Source organism: Nestor notabilis, unplaced genomic scaffold (genome assembly GCF_000696875.1).
Source record: "Nestor notabilis isolate BGI_N333 unplaced genomic scaffold, ASM69687v1 scaffold29, whole genome shotgun sequence".
NCBI classification, from domain to species: domain Eukaryota; kingdom Metazoa; phylum Chordata; class Aves; order Psittaciformes; family Psittacidae; genus Nestor; species Nestor notabilis.
The window spans coordinates 8299-23216 of record NW_009943016.1 but is presented as its reverse complement, the minus strand read 5'-3'; the positions used below and the strand labels follow the sequence as shown (position 1 = coordinate 23216).

The window sequence follows — 14918 nt, the reverse complement described above, 5'->3', positions numbered from 1 at the left end:
GGAAAGAATAAGAACCTCATAACACCTTTTACTTGGAGAGATCTGGAGTGAAAGCAATGTGCAGATGCAAATCTCTACAGGAAACCGAGTACTGCTCACATTAACGTGCACTGGAACTGACTATGATAAAGGCTTTCCTGAAAGGAAACTAAATGGGCTGTGCAATACCTTCACATCACACCCCACAAACAACATCAAGAAGAAAACTATGCAATACTTCTGTATGTTTTAGAATCAGCTACTAGAAGTTAAAATTACCACCTTAACAGCAGTGTAGTTGGAAGGCTAAGATAATGTGGTACTTTCCTCCCAACTGGAACAAAAGTTAGAAATCCAGGACATCTGTTTAGAAGACTTTGAAGCACACACCATAGCAAAAGCAGAAAAAGTCCTCCACAGACTTCCTGAGAGCTTCCAGTTCCACAATATCCACTGTCAGTCTATTTATAGGTGGTATATTCTTTATTTTCTGCAGTTCTGAAGCCCTCTCCTCTTCTGTAACACCTGGCAGTTAGTTATAAAAATAAGACAAAAATAAAGTTATTAAACCTCCCAGTACCCAGTCCCTCCAGTTTAGACTATAGACACTAGTGAAGGATTCCTGCCAGAAAATTATAAGAATTCACTTGCCTTAGAAGTGAATGCACTTACATCCATACATGAGCAACGAGTAAATTTAAATTTACACCAAAACTATTACATCCTTTTTACAGCCTTCAGACATATCACCCTCTGAGGTGTAGGAATGATGAATTAAGAGACACATCCAAGCAGGGATTTTTTTGGGCATGAAGAGATAGAAAACTTTTAATTTCAGTAGAAATAAAATGGAAAGCTACCAAGGAAAGTAGGACCAACACATTCACCAGGGAAAAGGTTAAAATGCCTGCGTAGAGGGTCCCATAGCTCTTCAGTGCTATGCATGATGCCTTATGCAGCAGTTACGTTTTGTTTATGCTGTATGTGTTTAGCTGAGATCTGACTTGCCACAACAGCTCCTACCTTTCAGAAGACATTTTAAATACACATCTCATTAGTGAATAGGAGAAGTTGCAAACAAGTCATCAGCACACATAACAGAAAAGATTTCAGCCCTAGACCTTGTAGTCTCTGAGCAAAGGTCATTGCCAAAAGAGTGATGGAATAGCGAGACTTTCAGTATTTAAAAGCAAATGGAAGTGATCGTTTCAGGTGGCAGCCTTCCTTTCTTACCACTCAGTTCTTGCCAAGATTTACTGAGAATCGCCCAGCAAAAATGGGGGAAAGCAACAGACATTCTGTATATGAAAGAAAAAACATAGGAGATCTGTGTTCCTGTGTGCAAGAGGATGATTGGTGCTGAAGCTGTGTCATGACTTCACCTTGAGCAGTCACAGCAGTAAGGCTGAAACACTGCGATTTGCGCTGCCAGTACTGCTGGCATTGTCATTCTACACTAACACAAGAAAACAAGTATCTGTTTAAATAACTGATTACAAATGAGTTGTGAAATGAGCTGTAACACCACTGCTTTTACTAAAAACATTTATAATCTTAAAAACTCATTTTTTTTGCTTTAAAGAGAATATCTCTCTCCCTCTACAAATCACGTGTCTTCTTTGTGCCCTGATATCGCACCTCTACACGACATTCAGCTCTCCAGCTCTTTGGGCCTGACACTTTTGCTTCCTTTGCAATATGACACGGCCTACCATAACACAAACAATACTGCAAAACTGGAATGTTACTACATACCTATAACACAGGTCCTTAATTAATGACAGCTTATAAAGTTTGCCTGCAGACTTGGGGATAACATCAGTTTCCATTCATAGCTACATGCAATGTTGCTTTTTGGGTGGGTTTTTTTCCCACCTACGAGACTGATTCATTGAAAACGCCTTTACTGACAGTAGCTTCTCAGAAGTGTACCCACACTTTCCAAAAATAAAAAGCAAAACAAAAATGACAACACTGCTCACTTCCCATTAAAATGAGAACCAGACAAAAAGACATAGAAATTTTCCTTCTTATCTTGTTGGGTTTTATCACATGTTTTGAATCCATTTTCTTAAGCTCACATCATGTATCCACCTCCCTAATCTCTCCCGCATTTGACAGAATTTCTGACAAAAAACATCAAGTCTTGAACACAGTAAGATTTATAAGAGCTCTGATCAGACTCAGCAGCCATTGGCAGCATCCTGTGGCAGCACTGATGGGACACATCTCCACGTGCTGGAGGTTACAAAGCTTACAGGTTCTGACCAAGCCCTTGCCACAACTACTAGAGCACCTAACAGGATTCAGGCTATGTCTGGGAGGGAATGCCTAGGACATGTGCAACAAGACCTGGTGGGAAAGAAGGATGGGTGCTGTATTTACAGGGTAAATAGCTCAGGAAGAGTGAGGAATGATTATGGTAAAAGAATTGCATTCTACACAGCTGAGAGCATACTGAAGGATTAGTCCAGTTACTCTGCAAAAGCTATTCCGGATTCAGCATGGTTAAAAATGACCCAGCTCCTAACAACAATCCTCATTTGGCACTCAGTCCATGTATGGTTGAGTGCCTCTTACCTTCTTGTACCATCCAGGTGTTTTGGTTATTCAGAACACCCTTCCCTCTTACCTGTCCCAATCAGCAGCAGACTGAGTTTGACAGCCCAGCCTATCACTTGGCTGGAAGAGGAATCTCCTAGCTGTCACCATCCTTATAAAAAAGGATATATTATAAAATGAATAGGCTGTTTTAAAGTAAAAAAGCCCTCTTACAAAAATTCTTACGACTGAACAAAAAATGAAATACCCAAAATGATCAAATTTTAACTTGGCAATTTTTTCCTGTTGTATGGCAGCAATTAGACAGCTACACCCTGACCTCTGTATGGGCAGACACTATAGGTTCCTGCTTTAAATAGATGCTGTTATGCTTATAAAATGATAAACAGTGTTACAGCTCAGCAGTGTTATACAACACGTATTCTGAAGGTTCACTAAAGCACGGTCCAAGAGCTATTTTAGCAAACTAAAATAGGCCTTAAAGCACATCTGTATTCAAAGCACCCAACTCAGAGGTGAGAGGAAAGCTGCTGCATGGAGGAGGCAGACAATTGACAAAATCAGCACTTACAGTCAGAGTAAGACAAAAAAAATTCAAGCTTTAGCAGAGAAACAGTTTACTTAAGTGAAGTTTCCTCCAAAGTGTCACTTGAAGGAGATGCTACACAACAACAGAGAAAAGCTGGTAAGATTCAGCTGCTGGTAAGATTCTGAAGCTGATGGAGCTCAACACTCCTCTAGCAAAAGAGCTGTCAGTGCCACGGTATGTAAGGCATGTTAAAGCATCAGAAGGTTTTTAATCAGGTGGTTTGGTTTTTAATCCCCCAGGTAGAAAAAGCCACAAAGTGATAAGTGTATGAATGTCACCCCTGCACAGACACTCCGAAAGGCAACTTAAGGGCAGTAACTATTTTGTGACAACACTCATGTACCTACATATTACCATTTGTGCTTAAGGAAAATTACTCTATGAAAATAACTACAAGCAATGAAAGAGAGAAGGTAAATGTGTGTGTAGCTAAAAGCCGTTTGCTTTGTTTTGTAATGCATCCACCCAGTTCATCTGTGAGCTTTTTAAGGCCATCCAGGTTTACAGTTCAGGAAATTGGACAATAACCTCAAATTAAAGAGAAATCATTTTAAGATTATCAAAGGATCACTTAAACCACAAGAAAAGCAAATCACCTGAGGCAGAAGTTAGAAGCCAGGGAATTTCAAACAGATCAGCTATCTACTGTAATTCTCTGTTTGTTTTCGACTTGGATGGAATGAGGTGGGTGGTCTCCACTGAAATGTACCTGAACTTAACTGAGAAACTTTTAAACTAGCTCTTAGCAGGATGGAAGCAAAGGAAGCACCCCTGAGGAACAGAGGAACAAAGCAATCTCCTAAAACCCTTTTAAAATAACTTGTGTCTAACTGTGTAACAGAGGTTTTGAAAATGCATCTTTCTTTTCATCCTGAGAACTTGGGAAAAGAAGAACAGTAGTAGAAAAGCAAAGGAAGAGTATAGCAGGCCACAAGATAAAGCTAAAAGACATTTCCATGTCTTTCATGAAGATCTAGGCTATTAATGTGGGGTTCAGCTAATGAACACAATATGTGAGAAACATGCAACATGGGACAGCCCAAAACTTACATTATTTGCTTTGCAAAAGGTCAGGCAGAAGGGGACTGATAAGATGAACTTTTTAAGTAAGCTCAAATGGAGATAGCAATGGCAAAAAAAGAAGCAGCTCGTACAGTAAAACAGACAGGGATGACTGCTTTGGGTTTTAGGTTTATTACTTGTAACTGCAACTGCTGAGCAAGTGCCAGGAATGTTATCTTTGAACTAATTCCTATGCATGTGATTTATTAAGAATAAACTGATCAAGTCTTTAAGTGTAGATGCTTTAACTCATAACTACACTCTGCAAATACAAAATAGAAAGTTACTGAAACCAAAATGTTAAATCAAAAAAGCTTTTAGCAATACCAAGAATTAATACAGTTCAGGTACTTTATCAAGCAGTTATAACCACAACAGAAAAACTCCCCCAAAAGGTAGAGGTATAGCAGAAACAGATGTAAAATATGAACTAGTGCTTCCAACAAACACAGTACAATGTAAATACTTTAAGAGACTGGGAAAGCAGAAGCCCAGAGTGCAGGGGGGAGTCACAATGTAGGTAGCAAAGTGTCCTAGCTTTCCAGCACGAACATCTGAAGCTTCATGCTTTTTATTAAATAAACAAAAATATCCCATAAACATTAGCAGTTAGAACACTCCAGACAACTTTGTAGCACCCTTGGACATGGGGACCCCCAGAACCAACTCACAGTGCAGGTTTTACAGTGGCACGGGGGTCTGGGCACAACAGCAGGGCTGCAGCACAGGAAAGGACATACACAAGAAGCCAGCAGTTGCCATGCCTGCAACTCTCCCAAGCAAAAAGGTTATAAAATTGTTGCTTAACTAAGCCCAGGCAGAGCCAGCCAGGTTATCATTAACACCTCACTGAACAGGCATGATGCAACCTGGCTCACAGAATGCACTCGCTTGACCCCTTCCACTAGCAGAGAGGCAAAGTCTTAACTCCCAAGTGACAGACACGGGAGTTAAGACCTTGTTAAACATGTTTGCCAGCATAATTAGTCTGAGAAAAGGTGATGGGCTACAGTCACTGTAGCCAGGAGCAGTCATCTCTTCTGGTCTTGCAGTATGGAGAAGTACAAGGTATTCTAAGTCATCTGCTGCAAAAAGGAAGGTGAAAACTCAGGAACACAACTGAGAGCCACACCTGAGCAAGTTCCCATAAAGGTGACTGGGAAGAGCCTGTTCCAGCAGACACTGAAACAGAATTTAGTAGAGGCTGTTTTAAAGAGGCCGCTCCCAAATAGCTGGAAGGAAATCTGGCATGAGAAAAGAGAGGTGTAAACCAGCTCTGGCTTGGCAACAGGAAAGCATCCAGACAGTCACAGCTTTAAAAAGCAACTATTCCAACATTCTTTTTTTCCTGCTACACACTCCATAAAGTGTACCTGTTTTGAAGTGCACTGGAAGACCAAAGCTAAAGTATCTCATAGATACAGCCCTCCATTTGCATTTAAAATAGGTAACATTAATGATGACAGACATGAAACTATATGAGTGCTTTGTCAGGCCTGATCCTCCACCTGACTCTTATTGTTTTTCTTTAATTTACTATTTAGGTCTAGAATTTAATGACTCCTTTCTCTTTTTCCAAAATATTCTGTAGCTTCAGGAGCAGCAAAAGTCAGAAAAATCTCAGGTGGCCATGGATTAGTTTAGGGCCAAAGAAAATTACTGTGGGAAACCAGTTTCCACACTGGCACATCATCATCAAAAAGAAGTGGTATTTTTAAACTAGCTGCATTTGTGTTAAGGGATTTGACACAAATCCCTTGTTTGCCTTTGTTGCCTTTGGGCAACATCAAAAAGATGACAGCTAGTTACAGAACAGTGTTTTCACTATAAAAGCATAGCAGATAATCAGAGACAAAGATGATGAAGACTGTTGTTTAGATATTATAATGAGGACAAACACAATCAGTACCAGGTAGACCCAATAATGCCCTCTGTTATTAGAGTAATACTGAAAAGGTATTAGGCTGCTTCCATACAGGTCAGGGCATTCAGCCTACTCAATTTCAAGTCTGACATACTCTGCTTTAGAGCTGAAAAGCTCAACACCCCATTTAGATACTGCTTCTGAATTCCTACAAGCATGACAAGTAAAATATACAGAATACAGAGGTAATCACAATAGGAAGAAAGAAGTAGATCAAGTGTATTAATACTTTATTTCCATCAGTACTGGAGCATCCAAATAAAGTACCATAAAAACACTACATCTAGACCAGCAGTACAGCACAGACACTAACTAGCATGCTGCAGTGTCAGGGGCTATCTCAGCAGATTGCATCAAAGACATTTTTAAGCACAATTCTAAAATTAAACCAGAGCTACTGAGTTAATAAAAATAGTCAACTACTGTAGCTTGACTCCCACCCCGCACCTTCTAAACACACGATCTGTGCATGATGCTCTCAGGCCTGAAATACCACAGTCTGTTCAACATTGCTTATAGTGAAAGTACACAGACGATACACAAACATGTAAACAGCTTCATCCATTAGAAAAAATGAAAGAAAGTAGCAACATGCCAAACAGATCTTCAGCATGTTGACATTTATATTTATACCAATGTGCTATACACTTTACTGAGCTTTGGTTAAAAAAAATACTGAAGTAATGGATTTCTACACCATGGTTTTTTGATATTGTCACCTACAAAGAAACACAGTTCAAGGTTTGTACCCACTGATTTAGGAGCTACTTAGATGCCTAAAGGTAGATGTGATGGAGACTTTCAGAAGCCTTGCTCTAGATTTTTACCTAAGTTGCCTTAAGGATCTGGCCCTGTTGCTGGCATTACTTTTATTGCCAGTATTAGAACTAATTGCACTTGTAGCGATGCAATGAGAATATAAACATTTTTTAAACCTCAATCACAAAAGAAGTATAGACTATTTTATTTCACAAAATTCTTCTAGCTTGAAAAAACATGTTAGGCAATTTGGAGTTTATGTCAGTAAGAAACAGTGTAAGACAATGATGGGCAAACAAAAAAAGACTACTGCCTTCAAACAGTTGGACTTTAGGGCTGCAGTATCCGCATGCACTTTTTCAGAGGGGATGACTCCAGCCAGTGTCATGAACTCCTCTGTAGGAAGGTCCTCACGCAGACAGCAACCACAGAGTTTGTATTTACTGCTAGTGAGATGTCTTGAAGTGGGCAAAGCCATCACTTCTGATGAAAGCATATCCAGTCTACTCAGACTGCCTTCCACCAGTCCAGGACAAGTGTGATAACATCCAACAGCCCCATGCCAGGTGAAGCACAGTATGTTCCCTGACAGCACTTCTGCTGTGCTGCAGCATCTGAGCTAGAGATGCAAAACAGCCTCTTGGAACACCCGAGTAGCTTTGTCCCGTGTAGTCACAGTTTAAACATTAACATCTAATGTGAGGAAAAACTATTTCTGTCACTTGGTGAACGGAAAGGGTATGATTTCATGAGGAGAATCCTTAGAAACAGCTCAAAATTCCACCACTGAAGGGAACACAGACAGCAGAGACAGAAGTGAATCATACCTCTTTGGCACAGCTGGGAAGATGCTGCCGGGAAGGCAAGGTCTAGGCAGTTACTTTGCTTTAATCCCACACAAGCATACACCAGCCTATGGGGATGAACAGCTAGGGATGAAGCAGACTGATGCTCTGCAAGTGTACGTGTGATGTACTCAGAATCCCATCTGCATGTCCTCGAAGACCAAAGGATTGCCCTATAGTCTTTTTGTGTACTTGAAACCTTCATTCTCTACAGAGAATTCCTACACAGTGAACAGCAGCTCCTGTGAAAGCCAAAGCCTGAAGTGAGGACAGTCACTGCACAGCTGTAACTACAGCTATGGAGTAGGAAGCTGGCATCTACTACCATAGCAAGACCCTAGACATGGTATAGCTTCAGCCAGAGATGCTTAATTCTCTAGACTATAGGGACAAACCCAGAAATTCCAAGTGCAGGTATTCGGACAGACATTACAGCAGGCCAAAGTAGTCAAGCAGTTGCCAATCCAGTTAGGAACTTGCCAGTTTTGAATTTTTGTTTTTAAACCAGCCTTTCAGGTTTCTGGTTTTGCTTGCTTTTTCCACCCCTCACCCCCCCCCCCCCCCCAAATGCTGAAGCATTACATAAGTTACAGAGAAAGAGATAAGGGAGCACAATGTCAGAAGAATTCCCCAGAAAACCCAATACTTCTATTTGCTCAAAGGCCAGAAGGATTCAATGAGACAGAAGCCTAGCCAGAGGTGTTCCAGCAGCCCAGTTTATGGGAAGAGTCATTTTACTTGCCTGCAGATGATGGAGGATATCCAAAGGAGAACAGTAATCCACATAGCAAAGATACTGAGGAGCCAAAGCTGAACATTCTTTCCCAAAAGGTCTTTGGAGCATCATGTGCCATTCATTCATCATAAGCAGGAGGAACAATTGTGCCCTTTAAAAACACTTGGATTCTGAGCATTCTTGAAGCTACAAGGAGTTCTTGCAACCTGTGTCTGGATGGACATGGAGGTACAGGTAAGAAGAGTGAAAGATGCTGGAACAAAGTCTCTAGAAGGACTTGCAGCCAAACTCTGGCCCATACCAGATGCACTGTTAACATCAGCATGGAAACATGAGGCCACCAGAAGGAAAATGAAAGCTCCTAAGAATAAAGAACCTATCATCCCGGATGAACCATCTACAGATACAAGATGGCCCCACCTCAGGCAAGTGAGCCCAGAACCCTGGCACCAAAGAAGGAAAAAGCAGCATGACTGAGAGCACTGACGCATAGTTGCAGAACTTACAGGATTATGCTTCTGTGAGACCTACATACTGATGGTGCAACAGCCGGGACCAGTAGAAATGCTAGCAGAGGCAATCAGGAATCTTGGAGAACAATCAGCTCCTTGGCAGATGGTATAGAACACACCTCTGAAAGTCCAGAGCAGATGACCAAAAAGGTGTTTGAGTGAGGAAGCTCTTCTGATATTCACTTGATGGTCAAATACAACCTGGGGATGATGATGCCTCTCTTATTTCGTTGGGGTTTTTTTGTTTGTGTTGTAAACCACCTCCAGTTCCATTCAAATTCCGATGAATTCCACAGAGCTGACACCAAACCTTAACTGAAACTCAGAGGAAACTGCCAAGATGATGCAAATGAATACATGAAGGGAACAGCATTCTTGAGACATCCGCCAACAATAAGTCTCCTGTTCAGTATAGCTGATAACTCCACAGCAATCCAGAGAGCAAGGAGGCACTGCATCTTGCTGAGGCCATCCAAGAGGACCACACAGTACACTTCATCACGGAACAGCAACTAAAACAAAGAGGCACTCGTAGAGCAAGATGTGTATGATCTTGAATCCTTACAGTGCACAAGTATCCATGCTTGTCCATATTCTGAATATGAGCAGGCACTGGAAGAACACACTTTTTTTATGTTACAATACAAACTTACACAGGTTTAGAATAACTGACACTGCAGGTTACTTAAGCTACACGTTATACATACAAGCACAATGCAGGGCTATATTGATTGAAACATACTATTTCCCTGTAACAGATGGCTTACAGCCCTCTTCATTAAGCACAGTTCAGAAGAATCTATTATCTGCCCCAGTTTTAAATAATTAATGCCTGTTGACTGGTCCTTCAACACTCAACACACAACCCATACTATTATTTAAAAATCCCCACCAAACCCAAAACATTGCTATAATTTGTTTCTAATGCATTTTCTTAGGGTAACAAGGTATATATGCGCAGGGCTCCTCCTTCCCCTGCACTAAGCATTAGGGAACCCATGTGGGTGAATATCCTTATAAATGAAAGCCACAGGAAACCCAACCCCAGTGCTGCTTTCACTGAACTGCTGTTATTTCTATGTGCTCTATACTACTAGAAAGCATAGATGCCAATTCCTTCATAAACCTCATGTGGACATTTCATCAATTTAGCCCACTAAATTATACATATACAGCAGGCTTGAAGTCCGAGCCCCCAGATGCTGGAAAACTCTTCATATTTACTCCAACTACACACAAGAGCTGTGGGAAAAGTGGAAGGACGGACTGGAGAGACACACGCAGGCTTGTCCTAACAGTCTCACATAACCAGAGGAATGCTTAGTAGCTACACTTGTTTCCAGACTTACAGAGAAATTAAGAAACCCACACAAGAGCCAGTTCACCATATTGTCAGCACCACGTGTTCCAGAGGCCAACATCACAGCTGAATTTTTAAAGGTTTCATTCTAACAGCTCTGTAAGAATTGCCTGGAAGTCTTTATTCATCAGAAAGGAGCAAAAAGGGCCCCCAACTCTAACATATTAAAACCACATAGAACTGTGGCCTTCCTGGGCATTTCCAAAGCACCTACTAAAATCGCAATTAACATTGTTTATTGCTAGCTTTCCTGTTTAACTGACGATATAAGGTGCTAGGGGGAAGGAACTGTTGTCTTCACAGTTCTAAGTTTTAGATCAAAAGATATTACACTGGAAATTTCATCAAGCCTTCAAAGTTGTCAAAGGCAGTGATGGAAGCAGCATCACCAGGAAGATGTAATGCTATTGTTCCTAAAACTTGTGTTCTGAAGTCAGATTTTCTGGAATTATCAACACCTTTGTTAGCAACAGGAGAGAACTACCAAAACTCCCCAGGAAGTACAGGGGATATACACTTAGTGAAACCATGATAGCAATGACTGAAGTTAGTTAGTTTTATTCACACAGATCTACACTGTGATACTCCGCAAGAAGCATAATGAAAACCCAGTTTCCAAAGTGGATATTGTTTAACCTCATCAGCCTGGCAGTATAAAATCACTGCCCAAGAATCAGTATCTTGTAACTGGAATAAAGCAAAGGATCAGGATTGTCAGTTCTGATGCAAGATTTAAAGATTTAAACACATGCACATGATACAGTCAAACACAAGCATGCATGAGAAGCCAGTGCTTCCCTGCCAGATCTAGCCAGGACAAGCAAACACTAAATCCCAGTTATTTCAGACTCTTTACCAATGGACGTGCCCAATATGCAGTCTCCTGTATATCAAGGCCCATAATATCACTATACTAGCAATAAAACAAAGTATCTAGAACCTCAGAGAGGTCCTTTAAGGAACAACAACAAAGAAAAAAAGGAGATCAGGTGAAAAACTGAACTCCCCCCATTATCCAGCTAACACTTCTCATAAATACCAGTATGGGAGCACTGCCTCAGTCAGGTTGTAATTCTGCATTTTGATATCACTTATCTGTTACAATGCAACATTGGGGTGACTTTCCTTAGAGTAATATACTTTTGCACACAAAGTCATTGCCCAAGTGAGTAGGACAGAGGCAAAAAGCCAGAGCCTCACCATGAACAAATAGCCTCCAGACAAAACCTCCAGGAGAATTTTAGCTAGCAACAAAAGCATTCTGAGAAGCAAATGTTTCTATTACAGATTAAACATCATTGCTTTCCAAGGAGTTTTTAATTAGTCAAACCAAAATATTTTACACCTGTTGCTCAAACTCTCCCCTCAGATTGATTCTTTTCTCATACCCTTTTCTTGAACCTGCATCTTCTTCTTTTCCCTATGCAAGTAGGTAAATTTCGTTATTGAGCAGCATCCATCAACACCACTTTCCTAAATCAGGACACCAATTCTCCAAAGAGTCACTGAATCTTTGAAACCTATCTCCTAAAATTACTGTCCTGTACTCAACAGATAATGGTTTATGAAACCAGAAGTCCCACAGTTTTACTATAAAAATGAAATTAAACAAAAAGCTCACTCTAGATGTGTGCAGTGCAGATGTAATTTTAAGTCATTATGATATAAATACATATTTCTGTCTAGTAAATAAGAGTAATATAAAAAAGCTACATAATATCTTGTCAAAAAATGTGCATCTGCTTTAATAAGGTATGAAGGGATTTGAAGAACCAGGCCCATCTGAGCTGACAGAAGTAGTCCAATACCTGCTGAATGTCACATCCAGCCTTTGCAAGTGCAAGACTTAGAGGAGGAGTTACAAAGAAAAATTAACATGCACTAGGAAATGCAGGATGTGGTGTGAGGGTGGACAGTCTAATACTTATCTGTACTAGTTTGTCACATTATGTAAGGAAAAACAAAAACAAAAAAAAAACCCCACATTTTCAGCCACAGTTGAAATAACACTCCAAACAAGACCACTGTTACTGATTATTTTTATGTTCTTAAACAGCTGGTTTTGCTACAGTCAATACAATTATAGCATGTAGCCATAAAATACAGAACTTTGCTCCCAGATGTTATTAGTATTATGCAAAACACATTAAGCAGCTTGTGCAATATGAAAGTACAACATTGGAACTTACAGTATTTAACAAAATCCGTCTGAAAATCTTTCCTAGAATTGACAAAGGCTCTTCCTCTCTCAGTTCCAACTACAAACACATCTGTTTCATATACAGCAATACAGGCAACTTCTGCCTTGGACTTGGCAAGTTCTTTACACTATAAAAAGAAAAACAAAAGCTTTTATTACCATAGTTAAGAGTACAGTTAATAGAAATGTATGTGGTATCATGTAAAACAGTTATTACTTCTGCTGCCAGCATCCACCTTTCAGAAGGTACTGCGAGTAACAACATCAGCGATTAGCAAAGGATAATTTACACATCCGAAGTACTTTTCATCAGGAATCTTAAAAGCATTGTAGACACATTAGGAAAATTAAGGTCTTGTGTAGACTCAGAGATTGCACTGGTTTTAATTAAAGTGATTTATGACATCAATCCATGTGAAATTATCACTTCCCTGTTAGATAATCATATTGAGTGTCTTACTGCAACTTTCAACAGAGCATACAGGAATTTGTTCAGTCACAGCAGGCTTATCACACTTCGTGTTTGTTCAGAAAGGTGTGGTTGTGAGCAGGAAAGCTGCCTGCAGTCTGCCTCGTCCTGCCTGCTGTGCTCAGGCTCAGGTGAATTCCTTCTGAGTGGAAGGATTGCACCTTCCCTATGAACACCTACGTGTGTTCTGCTGGGAGAAATTTCTGGCAAAGAAGTGAAGTAGGAAGCCTGCAGCACAAGGAGAGAGCAAAGACCCTAAGAAAATTAGTGAGATCATCAAGAAGTGATCACAAGAAGTCAATTTCTCCTAGGAACTTAGATCAGAGATTGTTGCAACCTATAAAAACACCGACTGCAGCACGAGAGGAAAAAGTGACACAAAACCCTCAGGAACTGAATATACCCATAGGAAAAAAAGGCTTGCAATCAATTATCTTATAACCATCCCATTCAAGTTTGCCAAAAAGGAAATTTTCGTTCTTATCATTTAAGAAAATTATTTTAAAGAACCAGATCTTTGACAGTGCCTCAACTTTATGGAAATGGGACAGGCATTTCTACTCACAGCCCTGGCCAACCTTAAACCCCACAACACAATGATTAAATAACTTCTACAAAACAGGTGATAAGCCAACTTAATACAAAAGTCTTTTCTGAACAAGTTTTGTTGAATTGGTACAGCAGCTGAGGACAAGGCATTAGCTTCAAGACCATTTATTCAACCTTTATTATAGAAGACAAAGACCAGAACAGACTCTTGCCTTTCAACCACACTCTACCTGAGTAATCAATAATTATTTCCTGTTTATTTGACAAATAATTTTTAAAGTAACCACATCACAACAGGAAACAAGATGACAGCTAAGACTGTTAGCATGATTTTCCACAAGCAAAGAGACAGAGTTCACAGGAGGTTGGACAGCACATAATAAGGTAAAGATATGAAATTACACCTTTCCTGCTACCCAGAGAAGGCAATGTATTGGTGTAATCCTGCACATGCCAAAAGAGAGTAAAGATGCAGCTGCTTAACTTCTCTACTAACCATTGACTCAAGTGCTGACATGAGGAATGTAACCACCATTCTGCTTTCAGAGGAATCCTCATCATGTATGGATGTTGCTGGTGCAGTAGTTTGGGCCATTTTCTTCCTGTGAAGTGAAATAAAATAACCCTGTTCAGATACCCACAGCAGTGCAAGAAAACTAACACCTCTTACGCAAGCAAAGATCAAAAGCTATTCAAAACCCCAGAATGTACCCCACCAAGCAAATACACAAGTAAATTAACAAGAGGAAGTGCTTGCTCTTCTGTGCTTTCATGCTTCCTGCTGTTTCATCCACAGTTGGAGCTGAACATTCAACAGTTAAAATGCTGTGCCATGACTAGACCACAAACCCTTTGTGCTTAGAAAGCTGTATATTAAATAAGCTAAATTTACATTGATTTTTCTTCCTAAGCATGTTTCCAACTCTGGCAGCCTAGATAAACACAGCAAAACCCACTGGCATCAACGTACAGAAAAGAAATGGCAAATCATAGTTATGAGACAATTATTAGAACAATCCTCCCTGTAATTATTATGGCCTAGCTCAAAACAAACCGCCACCATCCTACCCCAGAATCACAGCCTCAGAGACTGCAGTAGCAGTAACAGAACATGACATTTTTATTTGCATATTCTTTAGTTGTAGGATTAAGTGCAAAGCAAAGCAGTCCCAATTAAGGAGCTAAAAGTACAAACCGAGTTTCATCAGTGACACAAAAAAAAAAGGGATTTAAACTTATTTTCTGTGTGTCATTCAGGAGACTTTCAACTTATTTAAGTAATAATTAAGTAATAATCAGGAGTTGTTTATGCTTCTGATGGCAGAATCACCTCGACAAGAATGCATACAGCAGCTGGTAAGAGCACATTTTT

The 14918-nt window shown here is 40.1% G+C and overlaps 1 protein-coding gene across 1 annotated transcript in view; it reads right to left on the bottom strand.

Annotated features, from left to right (window-relative positions):
- GTF2I (general transcription factor IIi) overlaps positions 1-14099 on the bottom strand; it is a 60252-nt gene extending 46153 nt beyond the window's left edge. Inside the window, exons 1-3 of the mRNA XM_010021666.1 lie at positions 14043-14099; positions 12518-12656; positions 370-504 (exon numbers count right to left, since the gene is read on the bottom strand). Of these exons, the coding sequence (XP_010019968.1) occupies positions 370-504; positions 12518-12656; positions 14043-14081 (313 nt within the window). The 5' untranslated portion in view covers positions 14082-14099. The remainder of the gene's footprint in view (positions 1-369; positions 505-12517; positions 12657-14042) is intronic.
- Positions 14100-14918: the final 819 nt, after the last annotated feature.